Below are 24584 nucleotides of genomic sequence, written 5' to 3' on the forward strand. Positions count from 1 at the left end.
TGAGCCCTTTCTGCTAGCCTGGCCAAGGAGATCCTGAAGGGTCTTTGTCCTAAGCTTTTCCTGCAATAGCATATACATGTGTATGTCAGCAAAACACGGCAATGACAGTTTGGGATAGAGTGGAAACACTTCTACTGGAGGCCACTGCCTGCAATGCTCTGCTTTACTAAAACCAGATCTATTTCCTTCTCCTCATTGGGAACATGTTATTTCAAACTGTTTTCTCCAAACCTAAAAAATGCTTGAAGCCTTATTTTATTCTAAGCTTCTACCCTAGCCTTTCTGTGGGATATAAGAGCTGAGAGATTGTTTGACCATGGCTTGGCACTTGTCCTCAAGGAAGGGATGTGCACTGCTATTTCTGAGATGTTTTCAGGATGGACTATTTCAACTTGGGCTTTTTGGTTCCTACAAGGAATCAGGACTCTCAGCAGTGAAATCAGTAGCAGGAAAAATGACAGTAACAAAGCACGGGGAGGAAAGGGGAAAACAGTTTAATGGGAAGAAACAAATCTCAAGGGGACAGCACAACAGCAGGTTCCTCTGCTGGTAACAGCCTTCTCCTGCAGCTTCCCTTGTCAAATAGTGTTACAATAACCACTGCTCTGTCCTGCTTCCCCTCAGCACCATGTGGGGACCGTACCCACGGATGTCATGTCACAGCTGGTGCAAGGCACCAACTCCAGCGCTCTGCAGATTCTGCTGATTGGCAGGAATCGTAGTGTCTGGATGTCTTTCATTCCTCTGCTGAGGTCTCACGCAGCAGCATCTCACCCAGCCAGCAGGGAAGCCAGACAAAAGCTGTGTGTGGCTGGGAGCAGCCAGCAGCCCTTCCATGGCAGTGGAGAGGTGGATGTTTACCCTCTGCAACAGGAGGGCAGCCCGGGTACCTTGCCTCCACTGCTTTCATTGAGGCATCGGATGTGTACCCCACCCTCAGAGCACTGATCATTGATCCTGAGGGCAGCAAACATGTAATGCTGAATCACAGTCGGCTATAATCAAACAGCTCACATATTCAGCTTTATTTGGAATGTTACTACCAGTAACTGCACTCAGTTAAAATCTGAACTCAGTTAAAAATTTTAAATAAAAATTTTTAACCCAGGGTTTTTGTTACTCATAATTGATGCAGAGAATAAACCAATTTCCAGTAACTGCTTAAGGTGCAAGAGGAAGGCACACAGATTTTCTGTTGGTAGCCAAAAGTATTTATTTTTAAGAAACATTTCCATATTTACAGACCTATTTTAGTTTATATTTACCCCAGGCTCCTTTTTGAACAGAATCTGCACCCCTAAATGTCCCAGGTTGCCTTAAACCCCCTGAAGAAATGCATGATGGTAACACAGATTGTTCAAATGAAAGCTTTATTCAGTATTTTCATATAAATTCCACTTCAAGAGCTTGCAATATTTTATAATTGCAACTGAGAAGAGAAACCAGCTGTTTAACTTAGCAGACATTACTTATAAACTAAAACAAATGCTTTTCAATCACTGGAAGCAAATCATTAAAATCCACTGTCTCCAGCCCACGGTCTGTACAATACTGTCTGCTGGTTTTTTAAATAGGCTATTTATGGTTTTATGAAAATAAATCAAATCTGCTTTTGGGAATCCTGGGAATTCCACAAATTCTCCAGGAATCTCTGAAATTTGGGTCTCGGGGGATCCTATTGGGCAAATTTAGCCTTTTTGAGATGATAATTTGCAACATTTTCTGCTTTGTACCGAAACCTTTATTCAAAACACTTCACAAAGCTAAACCTGTTAATCACACAGATGGTTAACACAAATTTTAAGTTAAATAATTTAGCAGGTAGAAGGTAGGGGCACAAGAGGTAGATAGAAGAGAGACTGAAGAGGTCTGGTTGACAAAAATGAACCCAAGGGTTGCCACAGCTGATAGAAGGAAATATAGAGATGGCTTTTGTACCAACAAGTAAAAGGATCTAAGGGCTGCAAACTCTGGAATGGAATAGAATCTGTCTTGGGAAAAGGAATTATGAAGGAAATCAAAAGAGCACATGTGGTCAAGTTTTGAAACAGCTTGTGTGTTGTTGAACAGACAGGGTTCTTCAGGGCACAGTGCAAACAGGCACAGAAGTGCTCGTGAGAGCTGGGACCTGCACACACAATGGCTACAGAAAAGCACGAAGCTTTCTGGAAATCTCAGCAGAGCAGGGGAGAAGGTGAAGGAGGACACCAGAAACACGGCACAGCAGTGAGAGAGATTTGCATATCTGGGAATACTGGAGGAAGACAATTCGAGGAAGACAGCAATAGTAAGAAAAGTACTAAAAAAGGGGGAGACACAACTCAAAAAACAAATCAAGGAAACCAAGCAGCATGAAATTTTTTACTCTCTTTCCGAGATGCCAAAATTTGCACTGAAATAACATTTCTTTCAGGGAAGAAAAAAGAAAAAGGAGAAATATTTTTATACATGCACAGGTTAGTGAAATTAACTCAGATCCATGTCATGACCAGCCCCTCCCACTTCTAAAACTGAATATTGGAACTGGATGATGCTGCAGGCACAGATTTTATCTGAGGGTCAAACAAAAATTAACCCTATTAGGAAAGTGTGGATTTCAATCTACAAATTCCCAGGTAAAAGATTAAAATGTATTTAAGCCTAAATAGGAACAAGGATTATCCTATAACATGGGTAAAACTGAGCAGTCTCTGCACAGCTCCTGGCATAGCAAATAACCAACATTTTTTTTCTGTATTTGCAATATATTTGCTTCTGAAAGCATCACCAACTTCAGGCAGGCCTTACTGTAAAAACACACACAAGTCTTATGCTGTGAAGCTGCCCTTCTAAGCAGACAAGGTGGATGAAAACATGAGGCAAGGAAGGAAAAATACAGAGCAGTGAATTGACTCAAAATCACACACAAGAAGTAATCAGAAATTGCAATGACTCCCCCCTGCTCTCTGGCTCTCCTCATATTGCTTATAATGTCCGACATCATATAAAACTCAAGGAGTTTGCAGTAAAAACAGGCAAGCACATAAAAACACTGTGTCTGATAGAAAATAGATCAGCCAGAAAAGACAACACTTGGCTGAAACAGTAAAAGGAACATTCCTTTGTCAAAAGCCAGTGCAGCCCAAAGAAGAGTTAGCAGATGAGGAGTGTAACTGTGGCAACACCTAGAGGGTTCCTACAGCAAATTCCAAAAGTAGAAGAGTTTGCAGGGAGATAGGACAGAAGGGAGGGAGATCTGTGCAAAGCAGATGGCCTGGAAAAGCCTTAAATCTCACACAAGACAGTATTTTTGTATTGAGCAGAAAATATTTGGTTTAGATACACAGTAAGGAAATTGAATGACAGCATGGTGCAAAATTAAACAACGGTTTAGGATATATCAAAATTCATTCAACTGGCCCTTTTTACAACTTACACTTAAAACCAAAGAATTTACTGTTCTCTGACTTTCTGGGGAGCTCTGACTTCTCTGGGGAGCAAAGTGCTGTATTTCTTTGTGAAATGCAGGCTTTAAAAGTCACATCAGCTAAAACCACATATATGGTATTTAAACTAACTTTACTAGCTGTGAGCAAAGAAAACTCTAAATCTTTTTTCCTAATATTCTGGTTTGTCTATTTAACACAATACAAAGATCTTTGGTTCATATTACAACTAACAGCAGATCCACAAGGCAACAAGTTTTTAGCACTCATTTTCACATGTCCTTAAACATCTGCTCAAGAGATTTAGTTACAGGTATCTTAAATTACTGTGACCACTTCAAAGTGACAAAACATTTTAAAGGAAAGATGCTAATATTTTGGGAACCCCACTAAAAGAGGAAAGCTATCCTCCTCAGAGGATATTAAAAGTGGAGCCTACAAGAAAACCCTATACTATTTGATAAAACTGTACTAATAAACAAACCCAACTTTTCAGAAATCATAATGAAATGCATATACTTTAGGCTTGGAGTAACAGAAAGAGGATTAGTACAGAAGTACAAAAGATGTCTAAGAAAGTAAAGAATTGTGCTTGAAAGGAAAGCATGACCAGCTGGTAACTCAGCAGCTGGCAAAAAAAGGAGCAGAGAGAATCAGATGTAGTGGTGAGTCACTGGTAAGCGTGCCCATGGCAGACAGCATGTGGGGTCATGTGAAAAGCAAACGAGGTTTTGGGACGTATCAAGAGTTACTTGCATTATGTTAAGAAAGCAGTGGTGACATCATGCACGGCCTTAATCGAGGTGAACTAGCCCAGGGAAATCCACCCAGGCAAGCGTAGTCCAGGCTTAGGCTGGAATGGGTGAAGAGAAGCACTGGTGGGACACTGCAGATGCTGCCACACAAGGATGCTGTTTGTGATTTCAAAGAGAGAAGGTGTGACAGATTCAATATGAAGGGAAACTACTTAGCTCAAGGGCAGGACTTGTGTAAATTGGAAGAGTAAACTGGCCACAAACACAAGGAAACTTCAAGTTAGAGCAGGCTCCTGGAGTAATGTTCAAGTGAGAACAAACCCTAAAAAATCTGATTAAGAAACCCTCTCCTAGGAGTACATGTACATTCCTGCATCTCAGACTTTGAAGCATCCTGCATGTGTCCTCCATCTCTAAGTGATAATCCAGGGTCAGATATTACAGTAAACTTTCAAATTTATCAGAACAAACATCAGACAAAATACACCAACCCCAAGGAAGCCCAGAAAACACATGGGACTAAACACAACAAATAATTCTCTTCTAAACATACAGTAAAAGTCACAGATTACAAAAAAGAACTTCCACTGTAATACAAAACAAACCAGAATCCCTGTCTTGCACTCCATTTTCAATTGATCCAACAGATTAATAGTTGTTTTCTCAAAGAAATTCAAGCTCAGCAGTTACCAACTCTATTTTGCTGGACTCTTGACAACTGCCTCAGCTGCATTCCTTTTTTTATTTGACTGAGACTCCTGAACAAAAGGACCATGAGGTTTAAGAATAGAGGCAAAATTTTTAACAGATTCATTATTTGGACCTTTATGGTTCACTCTTTGAGGGCTAGAGAAGCAATGAGTGCAACTATATTCTGACACAGACAACAAATTTAGCATCCTGTGATGCTAAATACAGACCAATCCCACCATGTGAAGAAATCAGATCTACAATCCTTAAGAAAATGTCCAAGTCATCTTGGACTCTACAGCCATCAGCTTTGCTGATCTTTTGGTTTCCTCTCCTATGGTACTGAGAATGATGAAGCTTCAACACACTTAGGCCCTCTCAGCTTATCAAACACTGCAACCATAAAACACACACTTCTTATCAACAGAAAAAACACAACCACCTCAAAAATGGTCCTATATGCTGTAGCACGGCCAAGTCTCTCGAGTATTTTCTCATTAAAATATCAGGCAAGTGGTTTTTTGCTAGGAAAGAGACAAAAAGAAAGCAAGACTAAAAAAAGAAAACTTGGTAAGTAAAAGGAAGGAGAGATTCAAGTATACAACAATAAAGCAGGAGGACATCACAGAAATGTCTACTCAAACAGGGGTGGCTCTGGTGCTGTGACTACAAGTTAGGATTCATTAGGATTAAATTTTCTGCAGAAGTTTAATACATTTACCATACACATACACAAATAATTTTTCAGAACATCATTTGGAATGGGTGGCACTGATGTGACTAACTCTCGTGCAAACAGCTTCCAAATGATCATTTTGAAATGTTGGCAGTCTCACCACCCACTCTTTTGCAAGCAATCAGATGAAGGTTAGTAAGCACAATATTTCACTCATTAATGGAGAAACTGTGCCACATAAACAATCTTGGGGGATGACTTTACTCTCTAGTATATTCTATTGATCTAGTTCCTCTATGAAAATAAAAGGTATTCTTCATTTTGTCAGTTAAAGGATTACTACATTCTTACACACTTAGAAAAGGAGTAAAAAACTTTATGAAATGTATCTAAAACAGCATATACAGACCAAAGAGAAATTGGATGGCATGGTTAAAATAAAGGATACATACATTTACAATATTGCATAAGTAATTTAACACAAAGTTCCATTCCAAAACCAATCACATCAAAATAAAATAAAAAAATATTAAGCTCATATATGTTTAATACCTATAAATCCTTACCTTCTATCCAACATTTTCTTTATAAAAGCCTGTTTAAAATATTAAACTTTTGATTCACTCTAGCTTAAACAGAATCTAAAATGATTTGTTAAATATTACTGATCACTTAGTCTTTGTCTTAGGTTTCTAGACTTTCCATTTTCAAATTTCCTCTTCTTAAAGGTTGGCACCCCTTCTGTCAGGTCTCCAAGGGAGGTGACGGTCTTCTCTTTAAAGATGACTGTTTCCTCTTCAGGATCCTCTAGCACTGCAGGTGCTACATTGTCACTCTCTGTACTTGGAAGCTCCAGGTCCACTTTTTCACTGGGAGGAGTGAGAAAAGTGTAAAAGGGTTAATCTACAAGGAGAAAGCAACATGGTATACTGCAGACAGCAACAGCTATTTTTATTTGACAAAACACCTTTGAGCTACATGCAGTCTTCTGGTCATCATGACAGGCATCAAGAAAAACCCATGTTCTTTGTTTCTTCCCCGTGGACTGCCATAAAAAGTAACAAACTAACACCTCATCCTGTACAGACCTTATAGCATGGCCCAAGCACTCATCCTGTCAACAGTCCCCCAAGAGATAACAGGGCTGGGTGTCTGTGAATTTAAGAATATTGAAAGACAGTAGACAGTGAGTAGTAGCAGTGGTTCAACAACATTGATCTGTTTCCCTCAAGTGTCCATCCTGAAGGGACTGCACGAGAGAAGAGAGACGCAGCTCACCAAATCAGACAGTGACCCTAAGCTGGGAGAGGCAGCTTTGGAGAGCAGGATCACAGCCAATACTGATCCAGACAAATCCAAGACAACAACTGAAAATGACCTATCAGTTCTAAGGGGTCAGCAGCAAAACACTGTGCTCCACAAGGATAACCCGTGGCGCAAACGGATGATGGAGAAGAATGGAAGAGTTGGCAGAAAGTTACCTAAATCACAGGTATCCACCAGCACAACACTGCTGCAGAGATATTGCCAATCCTCACAAGAATACTTCTGCCACTACTGAGTGTTAGTCTGATGTCAGCTCGTGTCCTACACCCAGTCTGAGGTTCCATGCTTCTAGGAAGACATGGATCTGCTCAAGCACCCAGACAGGAATCACAAGAATGACAGCACGTTAAGAAAATGAGATTGTTGCAGTATCCCAAAAATGTAAACTTCCTGGAAGTGGTTGGCACTGTGCCTAAATGGAATTTAAAGTCAGAAATGAACAACTGCATTTCTCTCATTGACACGTGTTCATCTCAAGCCTGTCTGTTAAAGATCTATGAGGTTCAGTGGCTGAAAGCACTTTTTACTACACAGTGCTTTCCAAAAACCCAGAAGAATTTTTCAGCTCAGGAGTCAAGGAACACTTTAGCTGGTCCAGTTCAGGAGGTGTTATGGGAACATTATCATCTCCAAGAAGTGTATCAGGGCTTAATTTGGTATGAGCACTGTCAGAGGTCCACTCGCTCAATAATGTTGGAGAGTGGAGTAAGCATACGGAGGAAGACTGTCTTCATTCTCCAAAAGCTATTTTTGCCAGACTCCTTGAGGAACCCACTAGAAGAAGCTGCCAATAAAAGAGCATACTTCACAAGAAAAAAAACCAAAAGATCCACCTCAGGCATTATGCAGAAAAACAAAACAACCCTTCTGATCAGATGCACTTCATGCAAACATCTGCAGTTCATTGGTCTGACATGGGAGGGGGAGAGAGAGAAAGGGAGATCACAGGAACTCCTGGGGCAGCTGAATCAGATTGTTGAAGGAGATGATGTTAAGGAACATAAGCTTAGAGTAACAACATTTAAATATTTGATAAGCAGCTTCTGAAAAGCTAGTGCATGACTATGATTCTTAAGTAATTTCCATTTATTTTGTACTCATGGTGAACTACACAAAACCCAAAACACCACCTCTATCTGCAATGGAGAGCTATTACTTAAAATAATCATTGTGAAAAGAATTGTTTTTGGGCAACATTTCTAATCACAGTTGTTCTAATTCTGCCAGAATTCAGAGGAAAAAGCTTCAGTTCTTGCAAACAACATTATGACAATAAGGATGGTAAAAAGATACTCACCCTGCTTCTTCTTCTTGTTCTTCCCCTACTTCCTTAAGTGCTTTCCATTTTCCATAAGGGTTGGTCTTGTTAGATTCATCACTTGAGGTTTCTTGGGAAGCTGATGTACTCTCCTCTTTATCCACGGTTTCTTCTGATTTAACTTCTCGCCATTTTCCATAAGGGCTTAACTTTCGAGCTTTAGGAGATTTTTTCCCTTCCTCTGATTCTTCACCATTATCTCCTTTCCTCTAAAGAGGAAAAAACCCATCTTAAGCAAAAAAGCCTAAATAAAAACACAATGTAGCTTTATTTTACATCTTTTATTTGCTACTATTATTATCTACTTATTATCCACTATTCATGCTTTTCAACCAAGAGTAACTTGAAACAATAAATTCATATAGTGATATAATCTATAAATTTTTCTTCTTAAGCTTTATAGATGAAAAAAATATCTTAAATGTTACAAGAAATTTACTCAGGAAAATCCCATCTACCAAGGCTAAAATTCACAAACTTACAAACTCATTTGAAAACAAAGCTTAGCATACCTTAAAATAAAGAGGAAAAAATTCACATGCAACTTGCTCTACATGCAGATGCACACATTTGTTGCTAATACCCAGTAGCAGCTTATAACGATACAGTGATACAAAAATATGTGGTTTACAATTATCACTCATCTTGGAATTCATTTTATATTTAGACTGTCTCTGTCTGTTCTGAATTACCAGCTCCAGGGAAACCATCCGACCCAACCAGAGACATTATCACATCCCTTATCTCAGGTTTCAAATTTATGTTTTAAACATATAATTGATACCGATTTTGTACTATGTGCTATGTTTTTTCGCAATTTAATAAGGAAACTACAACCATGCCATTTTCAGTCCAAAGCATTCCCTGAAGGTCTATTGGCAGTCACATTTACCACTGAAAGACTGAAGTCATCCTCACACCGAAATCCAAACCATTTTGTGGATTATTTCAGAGAAATGACAGTGACCTTTCTCAGAGAACATAACATGTCTTGCAGAATTCAAGGTACTTCTGGTGTGTTGAAGGAAAGATTATGCTTTCTATTCTGGAACAGTGCCACTAATGAGCCACATAATTGAATAAAGATTCATTTTATTAAGAAGTGCAAAATTTTACTTTCAGTCACACGTTTTAATCTCATTTCAGTAAGTACAGCCCAACACAAAACATAAAAGATACAGTTATAATTTTCTAGTATAAGATCATATATGTAAAATAAATCTGAAGAAAACTTACCTTGAAGTTTGTTTCTGAACTCTCTGTTTCATTCTCACTATCTTCTGAGTCTGATTCAGACCCTGTTTCTGCAGGCTTGTCACATTGACCCTTCTCATTTGAAGATGAAACAAAACCATCCGGTTTCTCCCATGTGGATACTGTCCAAGACATTTGAACAACCACGTTATTTACGCTTCTCATTTTGATCTGTTACTGCTTCGACAACGTAACCTTTCAAAAGCAGTGCTGCCTTATGCAAAAATACAGCAAATCATTTAGCAAAAAGCTTTTGCCTTTGTTTGGTACGTTTGTTTTAATAACCATAATCAGAAAGATAACATTTCTTCCCAGCAGAGACACAGTCAGGACAGCTGAGTTCACTGTGGATAAAGCTTGTTTTAATTAGCTCTTGCAAAAGACATCACACATGGCGAACCATGACCCACAAGACTGTAGCCTCTCTCATCCTTACACAGGACAGACAAATAAATTAATTGCCCTGTAGATGTGCCTATTTGATTTGAGCTGTTGATTGATTACAAAAACTGGATAAAGAATGGTAACTGCAAGCTTCAGGTCTCCAGGCAGCTAAACCCTTTTCTAGTGCTACTTTTCTTAGTAATGTTAGGTCTCTAAAAGAGCTCCCAAGCAAACAAGGAAATATAAACATCAATCTGAAAATACATGGAAGTACATACAGGATATGTACATACATATATATATATCCTCATTTTCAATTTAGAAGTAGTATTCCAGTAAATATACTGAGAAGAAATATTCAAATGCAGTTGACTCAATGGTCATAAAAACTGGTTTTAGTAAGAATAAGGCAAAAGTACACCAACTTTCAGTCTATAATTTTATATAAGCTTCCCAGTGTAAAAAACCCCTATTCTTTTTCCTAACTGCAAACAACACAACATGTAAGTGCCTAGATGTATCTTGAAGAAGTAAAGATGTAAGAAACTGGCAATGAATGACATTGCATGAACAGCACAGTGTCTTAAAGGTACTGCTGTCACCTGGCTTCAGGTTAGTAACTGTGCAAGTTCACTTTCCCAGGTGCACATACAGAGCGGAGGAGGTGCAGCCTCCCAGCACCAAGCCTGGAGCCATCAGTCCCCTAAGTGTCTGACATGAGACACTTAACTATTTATATCAGTTAAAAAATTGTGTTGTCATCAGAGGATGGGATTACTGTCAACAGAACAGAGAAGTCATTTTCAAGCACTCCCAAGACACTTACTTACAACTATATAAAAGTGAGGGATCAATTTGAAATCTCAAAAGCCAAAATTCTACCAAATGTGATGATCAGAAACATTCTTCACAAGTGTCATATGTCCATGAAGTACTTAAAAGAGCAGCAAATATAGGCATCAAATGTATCTGAAGTTGAAAGGCAATGTTTAAAAATAACCAACATCTCCTTTCCTTGTTAAAAGAAATTGCAAATCATTTGGGCAGGGGAGTGACCCAGTGAAAAACTGAAAGGGTTTGGATTGATTTTCTTGTTGTTTGTTTTTTTCCCCTATTCTTGGCATCATTAGCAATGCCACTTCATACCCAGTTGCAGAAGGAAAACTCATAGCCAGCATAAAAACCACTTGCTCTCCAGAGAAGCATCGCTGACCTTAAAATTATTGAAATAGATTTAGAAAACAGATGCTATTCTGAGGGAGTTACCACAAAGTTCCCCATGTAGGGGAAAAAAGTGGAAAAGAAGTAGGAGGTAAGATTCTGCACTCTCTTATCAATGCTATGTCAGCAAGGGGAAAAGTTCAGGAGATTCTTAGTCAGCTCTACATCCTCGTCAACACAAAATCCTGCCCCCTTCTAGTTTCCAAATTGTAATTTCAATATGAATGTAGTAAAGATGAATGCCTAGTTTACAATTACAAGTTGAATGGACAAAAAATCTCTGAAGCAAAAATGTATGTACACTGACTAATGCTGCAAGAAAGCCAGCGTTGACTTAAGCACCTATTTTATTTCAACCAAGACAGGAGATTAAAAAATACAAAACTTAGTAAAAAATGCAATTATTTGCACAACAAAAAGCTTTTCTGAAAACCCTCTCTCCTGAAACAGAGCTTAACTGGAAAGAAAGTACTTCTTACCTCCAGTTTGTGTGTTATAGTAATAGGTATGACCATCTTCAGTGACACCTTCCACCCACTCTGCTCCCTAGGAAAAAGATACAGGAGGTCATGAAAAAAAGTTCCAGGTTCAGCAAAAGCATCACTTGTACATCTCTTCAACCCCTGAGTACTTTGTCTGTGATCATCTCACTGGTTTAAAGCTTGAACCCCTAAGGTTGTTAGAAAGTATTCCCTTTGTCTACAACGAGATGGAATTCCATAACTTAAAATACTGCAAATGCACCTACACAATAATTTCTCTAACAGTGGATAATTAGTATGATAATAATAATAAATGTATAATAAATGTTGCCATACTGTTTAAATTTTTATATAGGTCATTATTTTACATGTTTGTGTTTTCTCAAAGTATTCACCCCTGAGGCTGTAATTTCCTATTTGTCTCATTGTCTTTAGTGGAGACTGCTGAAAAAATTCTCAGGGAGACTTAAGTCTTTGTGAGGGCTACAGAAAACTAGTGTGATAAAATAAGTTTTATCACAAATTTTATCACAAATTAAATATATACAAATAAATTAAAATTTTCCCAAAAATTGAACTTTACAACAAATAATTATAGAATCAAACTTTGCATGCCAACAGTTCTACTTCTTTAGTAAAGCACCAATTTCAACAATGCACTCTTTTTCCCTACTGATTGATAAATAAACATGAAGTGTGGCCAAACTTGCTGGTATATCTTTGTGGATATTTAATTTTTTTTTCCAGAATCAGCTACAGCTATATAATCAGTCATTACCCATGCCCCAATACCTTAAGAAACCAGTTTTCATCCCCTCTTATGCACACAACTACTTAAGTACCAATACTGCCAGCTCTGTGTTGGGCAACTTCACCATACATAATTTTGGTATTAATAAATGTGTGTGTGTACACAGAGATATACAGACAGGCTTTTGCACACCTATACATTTGCTTGATACTATTATTAAAACTTTGGGTTTTTTAATAAAAACACAATACAATGAGAAGTTAAAGTTCCTGCACCCACTCTGTAAACACAAAAATTGTACTGGTAGGTTCAGAGCAGGCAAAGGCATGAAAGCCTTCAGAATCATGTTTTCTCAAGGTTTTGCCCTCAGAAGTTTCAGTGTGCTGGTTTTACAAAAGAAGCAAAATGAAAGTTTATTTTAAGTATAAAGAGGATAAAAAACCCAGTCTTAAAACCCAGTAAACTCATCTTTTTTTTTAAGAATTAGATCCTGAGCATTTGTAGACCTGTTGGTGAGAGGTTTTCAGCCAATACCTGACACTAGGCCCACTGAGTGTCCCGTGACATAAAGGCTAAGGAGCACTCTGTCAGTCTGCCTGGTTATAGGCAGCCTTCAACCGGCCCCTTCATAACCCTGTTCTCCCCACCTCTTACCAAGTCTGAGCAAAACCTAACGTGCTGAAAAACCAGGAGGGCTCCTGGCACAACACATTGCAAGCATGCCCCTTACTTTCTGGGCAGTGAGTCCTTGTTAGAGATCTGGAATGTTCCAAATGTCCTTAGCTCAGACTAAATAAGGGAGCAATCAAATGCTGGTTTTTAGGCGTAACAAAAATAACACAAGACAGGAGGAAGTCACTGAGCAGGGTGAGGGAGGAATGGCAAAATACAGCTGTGTGGTGTTAGAGATACTGGGGGCTGAAGGTGTGTGCTTCTGATATGGCTAGGATGAGCTAACTTCAAACTGTTGCCAAGGGAGTGCCTTCTCACCCCAATCTGCTCTCCCCACATTGGCATTTTCTCTGATTATTCAGAATGCTGATAGCAAGGAAATAAGCCACCAAAGCACTAAACTCTGCTGCCTCCACTGCCTGAACTAGTTCACTGTCAGGGTAAATATGTACCAAGGACCATACAAGATTAGTTTCAGGACCACATCTTTCAGCAGAAGGCTGCACTAAGACTGACTTTACATATTGCAACCCTGTGCCTTGACTGGAAAGATAAAGTTGAAGTGCTGATTAAGAAGTTGTGCAAACCCACAGGACAAGGGAATCAGAAAGCCAGAGTAGCAAGCACTGTGATGACACAGAGCTACAGAATGTCAAACACTCTGAAAAGACCGGGGGTTTTTTTGAACTCTAGTGTAAAATGCAAATTGGCAAACCCAACAAAACTGACATCAAATTGAAGTATATATATGACATCTATCTTAAAAACAGGGAAACCTAACATCACAGGAGTGTTGGAAAAATCCTGTTTTCAATGCTGTGAAGCACAAAAATCCTGGAGTGGTAAGTATCTTGGGAAAAACATTAAAACATCGTAATAAGAAATTTTTCTGCCCTCAGACTATTTTGCAAGTTTTTCTGTGCTTCAAATAAGGAAAATTAAGTAATGTACTAAATTACTGATTTTGCTGAATAATTGCTTGCATATAGGTTCCACGATCGTAAGAAACCCAGTAAAACCCCAATTTATTGTGTAATTGTATTGTAAAGCAAACACAAAAAAATGGGCATTCTTTTTTTTCAACTACCTGACAATGCAGTCTCAGTGCTGCCTTAGATAAGGAAGCTTAACTACTTCAACTGTGTAATATTCAGTTTTTAAAATTACATTTCATTCAAAAAAGGTTTAACAGAATTTATTCAGAATTTCCCAAAAGCTTTCAATTTTATGTGTTGAAGAATAAAAGTAGTATAATTCTGCAGGAACCCAACCATCACTAAATACTTCTCTTCCCTTGACAGACAAATTAGCCAAATAGGATTTCTATAGTAAAACTGCAGTTTATCATAAAAGATTCTACATATTGAAATTACATTTTCCTAAGTTTAGAAAGGGGAAAAATTTATCTTCCTCAATCATATGACTTGCAAATTGCTTAGATTATTGAAGTGTTTACAAGGACAAAGAAAAATATGAATAATTTGATTACCGTTTGTGAGTTTTGAGAGTTGCCTTGGAATCCTTTAGGTTTCTCCCACTGTGATTCTTAAAAAACAAAAGAATATTTCGCCCATTTCACATCATTCAATTTTGTTTATAATTAATAATCTTAAAAAAACCCACCAGATCTAAAGGAGATGACACTGCTGTGTGCACACATATAAATAAATTATATAAATATATATACAACACAGTGGAATACGAATAATCCTTGATCAAACTATGGTATGAACAATAACTCAAAGTATCACAATTACAGCTGGCTCTACTGGAGCTAACAACCCTCCAGACTCGATTACTATGCCTGATACAGAGATACAGGGCTTTTGGTTAAAAAAACCCAAACAATTATGAAAGAGTACAGTAAACACTAACATCAATCCTTAAATTTATGAGAAACAGTTTGTAACAGTCTCATTAATCATAAAAGAGGGTTGCTTCTATGTCCTAAAGTAAATTACAACATGCAGCTCCTCAAAAGAAGTCAGATAAATCCTGCAAATGTGGAAAGACACAATCAGTTTATTTCATGTTCCTGATCACAAAGCTTCTCCAGGAGGAATAGGGCTACCTTTGTTACTTAACCCCTGGCAGGATAAACATTTGCAGAAACGGCAGAATTACTGCATTCTTCCATTATTAATCAACAGCAAAACCAGTCTGAAATTCTGGATACCCAAATCTCAAATGTTAAATACCAAAACTCCATCTAAGTGTTCACACTTTAATTAACAGCACACTGCTGAAAGAGCAGTGAAGTAAAAAAGTGCAGGTCATCTTTTCTCACTTATATTCAATAATTGTATCTGCACTTGCTCCTCAGTAGCTTTTACCTCCAGTTTTTGTGTTGTAGTAGTATGTATAGCCTTCAGGAGATAATCCTTGCACCCACTCCTTTGATTCAGTTTTTGGTGGCATTGAGGCATCCTGAGGTGTCTTTTTTTTCTTTTCTTTCTTTTCCTTCTTCTCTTTCTTTTCTTTCTTTCCTTTAGTTTCCACTGTGTTACTCTGTGTTTTACTCTGTGTTGAACTGGAACCTACATCATCTTAGAGAAAATAATATCCTTTAAAAATGAGTACTATTCTGCACTTAAATATTAGTCACTCGTGCACAACAGAAACAGGAAACTTTGTTCTTATGAATATTTTCACTAATGAGTGAAAATCATCAGTATTATGCTCATAGCAGGTAAGACTGTATCAAAAGGATGATGCTTTGTACCACTACTATAGCATCATAACAACACCCGAATTTAAAATGAGGAGTAACAAAGAGAAAAATCATAAGGACCAATGAGCTTTAAGTAAACAACAAAAGAGAAACTAAAAGAGTTATGAAAAAGACATCTGCTACAGGAGCCTGAAACTACAAACTTGTTTTTAAAGGATAATATGCCGTCAATGTACAGAACAAAGATACTTGCTGAGCTGCAAGCTGACAGGGAGGTTCTCATCTCCACTGTTCCACATCAGTGGGAACCCAGCCTCTCCTACTCATGGGAACTTTTGCCTCCAACTGGCAAAAGTGAAATATAAAATTAATCAAAGGAAGCTGCATTGTTGATTCAAAACACTAACTACAGCCTAACTTTCTGTTAATGCATTGTTTAATTTTTCTACTCCAAATTTGATTGTTCCATGAATCAGAAGATACCACAGCTATAAATGCTCTGTACTGCAGCTTCTACTACTGGCAATTTGCAGACTCCATTTTTTTTTAAATGAGCAACAGTCTTGGAAGTCTCTTCTCTCACTCCTAGTCCTAATTTAAGACAAAACTTTGCTATTCAATATTCTTTCAATTCTGTCTTTAATCTTCTGGCAGCTCTATGAACTACCTGGCTTAATTCCAAGCCTTTTCATATCCTCTTGATATGCTTTCATTGCAGCCTCCTCCATTGCTGCAAATTCTTTTGACATGTTTTCTTCTTCTTTTGCCTTTTCCAAGCTTTTCTTCTTAATCTAAAACAAAACAAAAAACCCCCAAGAGAATAAATTAAACCAACTTGATAATGAAAGAGAGTAAAAATAAGCATTTGTGCAATTAAGATATTTGAGTTACCTCACTAATTCTCTTTGCCACATTTTCTTTATGATTCTTTCCTCTTTCATGAAAATCAATGCTCTTCAAAGTAAGAAAAAAACCAAGAAAAGTAATATGTATTATACAATTTTAAAACAGTTAATTTTAGTTACTTAATATTTAGTTGGACTAATTTTAGTTGAACGAGCCCAAATGTAACCTGTTCTGAAAACCCTTACAGCAAACACTACAGCTCTAAGATGGCTATAGGAATACAGGAACACTGAGGAACATTCAACAGAGAAATTATAAAATCTCATAGTATATTTGTAAGATTTTTTTTTAAAATAATACTCCTCAGCACACATGTTAGAGACAAATAACAGGGAATCTGGGTTCCCTCTTCATGCTATCTTTTCATGCATCATCACAATTTTTTGTCTTGTTCTCATGCAAACTTTTAAAAACCATATGGGTTTTTTAATGTTCCAAGTATTAGTTACTGCCCTTAATTACATTATGCTACACTTCAGAAACATCTCATGAATTTAAACTAGTCTGCAGGTTCAAAAATCTGAAAAAGAGAGAGAGAAGGAAGAAAAGGCAAAGTGGGAGAATTGGATAACTAAGGATAACAGAACAGTCTGCAAGCCAAAAAGCTGTCAGAAAGACTGAAGCCAGTGGGAGCTGGGAGGTGTTCAGAAGCTCAGGTACAACAGTGGTAGTTCTTATGTGGTTCTCACATAAAAACATCTGTGCTCATTTGGGTGTTCAGATGTTGGATGCCTAAGCCCGACCTTTGCACAAACTGATGCGCAGAGGATGCACATCCCGGGATGACTCATCTCATTCAGAGACAGACTTGATAAGTTGCTCAAATCCTTCCCTTGACACAGATTTCTTTTCACTTACTCCAAGAATTTACCTGCAGTTCATGTGAGCTAATTTGGTATCTTACTGTAAGCCAGAGGAAGCTCAGCTCTAGGAGTACCCCTGGCATCCAGTCAGGAATGCAGAACCTACTGCAAAGGAAGACACCAATGTGTCTAGTAGTCTGCAAAAGGCATCTGCAAGTCTGAAACACCTTTCTGTAACCCAGTAATGCTTCTGTGGGCTGTGTGAAATGAAAGAAACCTGCTTCAAGAGCTCAGAGCACTGCCTGTACTGTGCCTACCACATACAAGCAGTATAGACACCAAGTTTTGCTTTCTACTTGCACATGAAAGCAAAGGACAGGTGCAGACAGTTTCAAGACAGACCAAATATTAAGTTACAGAACTCAAAGAATAAGCAGGGTCAGATATTTAGTCCTTATCTCTACTGCCAAGGAGAACAGCACACACCATCTTGTATGTGGGTATCTGGCTCTGACGTAATATATTTTAAGCACCACAGGTATTACAAAGGCATCTTTATAGAACAAATTTCATGCATCAAGAGATCAGTATCAAAAAGTGATGTTTAAAGCCTGTAATTCAAATTCCTAACGTTTCAAATAATGGACATAGTATGGTAGACCATCGTACAGGTCTGTTGTCTGCTATCCAGCACTTGCAGTAATCGCAGAATTTTTTAGGCTGAGATTTCCAGTAATCGGCCCTGGGGAAAGAAAAAAAAAGATGTATAATCTGAAACAATAACCAAAGCCACAGGTTTTCATATATATGTATATATATCTTCAGAAACAAAATTCAGTCTTCTTTGGGTGATTAAATACTAGGAGTTTGATTTTCTTTTTTTTAAATCAAGTCTGGGGAGCAAGTAAGAGTAGCTGTATTAACAACTGTGTCTCATGAAGCACAGTTCAGTATTGGGATTTTGACCATCTGACCTCCAAAAACTGCAGAATTTTTACAACTGAGGTGGTGCTGTAAGAACCAGAAATACGAGACAAAGCAAGCCAGAGATAAACTAGCAGCTCTAGAAACCCCATTTAAACACAGAATGGTCAGAAAAGTGCAACTTGCACCATTTTTCATAAAAATGCTGGATACTGTACACAGTGAACTCAGCTACACAAAGGTGCAGTTGTGGACAACACTGAGCTACTGTGGGGAGTGAATCCTGGACCAGATTCTGACCTGTGGGGTCACAGAGCAGTAAATTGTTTCGATGTTTCAGTATAAAGATGTAGGAATTCCTGAACCGTGTAATTCCATACATGGAGGAAAATTGGGAAAACTCTTCAGAGCTGAAAAGTTAGTATATCAAAGTATTAAACAATAAAACCAACAACCTCCAATGGCTGTTTCCTCATCAAACCCCACTTTCTAATGCCAAATGAGACTTGTGTAGAAGCAATTCTATTTCTCATTGGCTTGCAGCAACAGACACAATGCTTTGGCTCACCAGAACACATTTAAGCAACAGACTTCTATGTTTTCAAGCTAAAATGACAAAGAATGAGGGACAAAATTTAAAAAAAATATTCATAATTACACTGAGAACATCAGAAAAACTGAATTTTGGCCTTTTGTCTGAAGACTGCACAAAGTTCAAGGAAAATACTTTGACATTCTTAATCAATAAAACAAAAATTCCTTCCATGCACAACAATGGCACCCTCAATTCTTATGATATGTGCAGATCTTTAATTACAAAAACAGATCTCACCAACTCAAACTCCTACAATTTAAGCAAGTATCATAATACACTCTCCCACCAGTGCTTCACATAAAAATACAATTACCATGAGGCTATGATTATTTGAAAGTCTATGTACAAAGGATGTACTCTGCAAAAATGTAAGGCATAATGTAATCAACCTGTAAGCAACAGTGTGTTAGCAATACACAGCTTTTCATGCAATTTCCTGGAAATCTAGAAAGAAGCAGCTGGCCTTTCCCAGATTCAAACAAAAATCTGCTCATCCCTAAACAGTGTACTTTAGAACTGTGTGATTACTTAGTCACACTTTTAATTAAAAGCAGTTTTTTGAGACTTATACTCAAACATACTGGGGCAAAGCCCAAGAAATCTAATGTTCTGGCTGGAAAACCAGCTGAGTGGGAGGGAGAAATTCAAAACTCAGAAATACCTCAAGATCCTTTTCCTTGTTTGAGCTATAAATTGTCTCTAAACCCTTTGACATGATCTACAATAAATTTCCAGCTAAATGCAGGGTTAAACTTCCTATGGCAATGGACCAATTTTGACAGAAAACATAAACTGTAAAAAAAGCCTCGCTGCATGTTTTGGATGTGCAAGAACCTCTGCCTTCTTCCAACTTTAACCTGAGACAGGAGGCTTTTTCTCTTCAACAGAATCAAATCTAAGTGCTAAAATTAAGACTGTACACCTATACCCACCACAAGTCAAGACCTGAGACTTTGATGAGCCGTATTTTCTCAGCTCTAATTTACACCGATTTCTTTCCTAAATGCTGCTGGTCACCACATCTGTTGCACACCACTGTCGCAAAACAGAGTAATCACTCTAGAGGACCTCAGGGCACATCTGTGGCTTCAGTACAAGTCCATATCTTAATAAAAGTCTTCTAGCTTCATCTCCTGCTGGTTTTCATAAAAACTGGAGCTGTCTCTCTACTGTTACGTATAAAATAAATGTTAATGGTAGTGTGCACAAATATCCTAAGAACCTTAAATCCTGCATTTCATGATTAATGAAATTACTTGTGTAACTTATGACCTCAGTTCTGTGGCTTATGAGCATGAGGAATCTTACATACCAAACAATTCTCCTAAAGATTTTCTACTTGAGTTCACACCACTGGAAAAAAAAATAGCAAGCTCAGCTGAAATATCCATGGAACAACATCTGCCACGGTAACAACAGCAGAACCTGCAAAGTTCCGGTGGTGCTGCAATGAGAGCAAACCAAAGAGGAATATTTCGAAGGGAACAGCAACTGAAGTGAAACCCCATTTTATAGAGATGCTACAAGTGCTTCGTGGGCTCTAGTCACAGTTCAGATCCATGACAATTTTTTAAGGTCTGTGGTTGCTTTATCAATCTCACAAATACAGGCTTGAGAGCAGATGCCCTTAAAGTAGTACACAGGTTTTTATTCTTGAGTAATTGTGTACAAGTCATGGGAAACACAGTTACTTTATAAAGTCATTGCAGTCAAAATGGTACAGCTCTTAAGACTCCTTGTCTTCTGCCAGAAATGAAGTTAAGGTTGATTTAGCTCTACAGCTGAGCCAGCCTCCTAAAGACTAGAAAGTTGGCCAGTTGGCCAGCACCAGTACAACTCCCTTTTCTCCTTTCACTAAAATGGAGAGACAGTCTAGAGTATATCTCGTCTGCCTTGTCCAGGTTTGCAGGGTTGAGGTTTAGCACTGCACACACTTCGCCAGGCGTGGCTCCCAAAAGGGCGCTTGGTGACACAGACCCAGAGAGATGTGCCAGTTTTACTAAGAAGCTCTAACTCAGAGAAGGTCTCCAAGTCTCTTTGGAGCCCAACTTTCCAGAGCTGGCTGAGCAAGGCTACTTGATAGCCTGCTACCAGGGAACAAGGCAACAAATACAGATGGGTACTGGGTAACTTCTGGACAAACTGCTGTAGACCCATCCGGACTTGGAAATCCCATACTAATTCACAACCAATTTGTATCTCCTCAAGAACTGTGATTTTCTTTCAACTTTTACTACTCATACCACTCAGAAGAAGAATGTACAACATTTTAGGGGGCTAAAGGAAAAGGAAGGAAAAGGAGGAAATGAACATCAAGCTAGTATTTTCAAACTCATGAGATGACAGTCTTGGCTACAAACAGCAGAGCGCAAATTGATCAATGTTAGAAACATTTTCAGATTTCTGAAATTAATTTAAAGCATCAGAGTGAACAAGAAGACAAGAAAGAACAAGTAGCAACCCTGCATTAACAATGCCTGCCCAATTTACCATTCCAAAAGATATGAAAATGACGAAACTTGGAAAGAAGGCACTGAAACTCGAGTATTTATACTCTGCACAACACATTTCTTGAGCCAGGAGAATCACACAGCCTACACTGAAGTGACCAGGTTACACATCCCAGCGCAGGAGCCACATGTTTGGGAGTTTGCAAAAAGGACAGGCTCAGGAAGTAACTGCAGACTAACTCAAGTACTGGAGTCCAGGGCCTTGAACCCTCAATCTGCAGGCTGCTGCTTCTCACAAGTTACTGTACCATGAAGGTTTCAATAGGTGGTGCAAACAGCTTTCCTTATACAGGGAAGCTTAAAAACCCTCATAAAGTGGTGATCTTGAGCTGAGACAGCTTTGCCAAACTTTATGTGGTGACTAGGCTGGAGGATCTTGTTCCTACCATGTACTGAAATCAAGGGAGGACGAGAAACAACTGGTTTAGGTGGTTCTGAACACAATGAAAAAGAATTTTATTGTACAAACAATATCTGGAAGCATTTGCTTTGAATAGGCCTGTTCTAAAATATCTGACTTGAAATCTGGCAGGGATGCAGGGAGTTTGTATTAGGGATGTATCTGTCCAAATCAGAAGCCCTCAGGGGTAAAAAAAAAGCTCAGCAGTCTTCTTTGGTTTGAGTATCTACACCCTCCAAACACTTTACTTGAATTTAACATCTTACAGCTTTCTGCAAGTTTGAGCACTGAAGAGCTGCTACGTGTATCATTACCTTGAATAATTGTTTATGACTAAGATTCAAGTTCTTGACTATACAAGCAAATTAATTCAGTGTAGATATTGTGGCTGTTCTATAACAGCCACTCAAAAGGACAGAATTTATTATTATTTCTGAATACTATTTGGAAACACTGAGTACTTCTGAACAAAACTAACACCTCTGTAATGGAAAGAAGTAGGAAAAAACAAAAGAAAAAAAATTCCGTGTATTTCACAACAGACCCTTCTTCACATGGGAAGCTGTTCCAGAATAGCTAATTCTAATTCAAATATTCCAGTATTGGTGAGACCTAAAATTGCAATGCTAATATTGGCAGAGAAGAAGATCAAAAATGTTTTCTTCTACTGTGAAGTAGGTCCCAATGCCATGGCCCCTAAATGACTCACACTCCCCAATAATTCACAGCAACTCTGTTCATTCATAGTGTACTAATTGCACCCTAAAAATTGCTCTTAGTTAAATATCCTTAATTTTTTAAAAATAAATATTTTTTAGATTTTTTTTTTACAAATTTTTTTTCGTAAAAGTAAAGAAGAGAGTATCCCTGACATATAAGTACATGGGACTGTCCTTCTGCCTAATTCCAGCTTGTTGGCTTTCTAATAGATCACACAATATATTTTTATATGTGAGCTCCTACAGAGTAGAACCAGATGGGAGTTTCATCCACATGAAATACAGCAGTTCTATGAAGGGCTTTGCTCTTCTGGCTCTCAAGTCAATTATATATTTTGCAATCCCTCTGTAAATTCTAATTCACAGCCCAAATGTCTACTTCTTTCTATCATTGTATTACCCCCCTGTGAACTACATATGAATTACAATACTCAATGGAAAACAGAGTCTGCAGAAGCTGCTCAGCCTGACCTGTATTTGCATGAATCTGCGTTGTCAGACCTCTTATCAAAATTGTAAATTACAGAACTGCAGAATCATTTAGCTTGGAAAAGACCTTTAAGATCATGGAGTCCAACCCCCAGCCCAGCACTGTGAAATCCACCACTAAACCATGTCCCTAAGTGACACATCTACGTGTTTTTTAACTACCTCCAGGGATGGTGACTCAGCCACTTCCAATGCCACAAATACTTTTAACACACAAGGATGCACAAAGATATCAGGGAAAGCAGCCTTCTGCATGTATGGAGCTCAAATTCTCTAGGTCATCTCCTCTAACTTCAGTTGTCTAAGTAGTGAGGTAGAGTTGTCTCACTTCTCCCTGTCAATAGATGGAAACTGTCATCTCAAAACCAGCGTTCTTTGCATCCTAAAGAGACACTTGAGAAGCACACTGAACTCCTTAGGAGCGTGTTTCATCCTTGTACAGGGAACTAAAGTGAACCTCCTGAGTCAGCTTTCAAAAGTTAAATATCTGAAGTCAGGGATATCTCCTGAGAGCAGAGGTCTGCTGCTGTAGATGCAGAAGAAGGATATGGGTTATGTCAGGAAGAATGTGATAAGAATTAGAAGAGAGGAAAAAACCAGCAACATAAATTGGGTCAAGAACTGTTCAGGTATAATTTTAGCAATAACTAAAATTAAGAACACTGCTGTACCTAGTACCAGTCTGCAAGGCAGACTCACACAGCTCACAGCTCACCATCAAGTACTGCTCCACAGACAGACCTCTTGACCAGGTTAAGAATTTTTTTTTTTTTTTTTATCAGGGAAGTTAGGATATTTTGAAAAGTAACAGAAACAAGAAGATAGACATACCATTTGATATGCCCATCTCACCTAATAGAGACAGCAGCTTGGATTTCTCCACAACCCCCTCCCCAGAACGTGGTCAGATATCAACACAAATTTTCTAATTAAAGACTTCAAGCAGGTAGTGATGGCCAAGTAAAACCAAGGCCCAGACAATTTTCTTCCTCACGCCTCGCCCAGAACCGAAGGCGGCAAAGGAGGCCGCAAGGTGGGGGGACCTGGGAGAGAGAGGCAGGCCAGGGGGGAGGGAGAGAGGGGCAGGAGGGAGTGCGGGGGAGTGCAGAGGAGAGGGAGGGAGAGAGCGAGCGGGGCTGAGAAAGGGTACAGAGGAGGGGAGCAGGGCGAGGGGCCACGGGCCCCATTCCCCGCAGCCCTGCCCGCCCCGCTGAGGGACGCCGAGTGCCCCGCCGGCAGGAGGCGAAGGTGCCCGGCGTGTGTTGGGGAGATAAGGGCAAGACAGCGCAGCAACAACAAACAACATGAAGAGCGCGGCAGGCTGGACGGGAGCAGAGGGACCGGAGCGATAGCGAAACACCTCCCTCAGCGGGGCAGGGGTCGCCGGCCACAGCCAGGGCACGGCCGCAGCCCCACCGTCCCCGACCTCCCCACGGCCTGCGGGGCCCCGGCCCGGCCCCTGCACCGCACGCCGCCAGCCCTGTCCAACCCCGGCTCGCAGGGCGAGGGGCTGTGCCCGCTCCCTCCCGGCCCCTCGGCACTCACATCGCCGCTCCCCCGGCAGCGCCGCCGCTCCGCTCCCCTGTCCTGCGCTCCCCTCCGCTCGCCGCGCC

General features: G+C 39.2%; 1 protein-coding gene across 1 annotated transcript; it reads right to left on the reverse strand.

The window, feature by feature from the left end:
- Positions 1-1349: 1349 nt before the first annotated feature.
- WBP4 (WW domain binding protein 4) lies at positions 1350-24578 on the reverse strand. Its single transcript, XM_063392185.1, has 10 exons — positions 24517-24578; positions 18004-18076; positions 16517-16579; positions 16293-16416; positions 15288-15500; positions 14444-14499; positions 11529-11595; positions 9427-9566; positions 8170-8399; positions 1350-6415 (listed from the first exon to the last, which is right to left on the reverse strand). Coding segments are annotated over exons 1-10 (1176 nt in total). The 5' UTR covers positions 24519-24578; the 3' UTR covers positions 1350-6207.
- Positions 24579-24584: the final 6 nt, after the last annotated feature.

This window comes from Prinia subflava, chromosome 3 (genome assembly GCF_021018805.1).
Source record: "Prinia subflava isolate CZ2003 ecotype Zambia chromosome 3, Cam_Psub_1.2, whole genome shotgun sequence".
NCBI lineage: Eukaryota > Metazoa > Chordata > Aves > Passeriformes > Cisticolidae > Prinia > Prinia subflava.

What these genes read in the sequence shown, in the direction of transcription:
- WBP4 (XM_063392185.1), bottom strand. An exon ending in GGATAGCAGACAACAGACCT is followed by an intron (nt 16,580 to 18,003) that starts GTACGATGGTCT and finishes CTTACTTTGAAG; the next exon opens with AGCATTGATTTTCATGAAAG. An exon ending in AAGGCTTGGAATTAAGCCAG is followed by an intron (nt 15,501 to 16,292) that starts GTAGTTCATAGA and finishes ATTTTCTCTAAG; the next exon opens with ATGATGTAGGTTCCAGTTCA.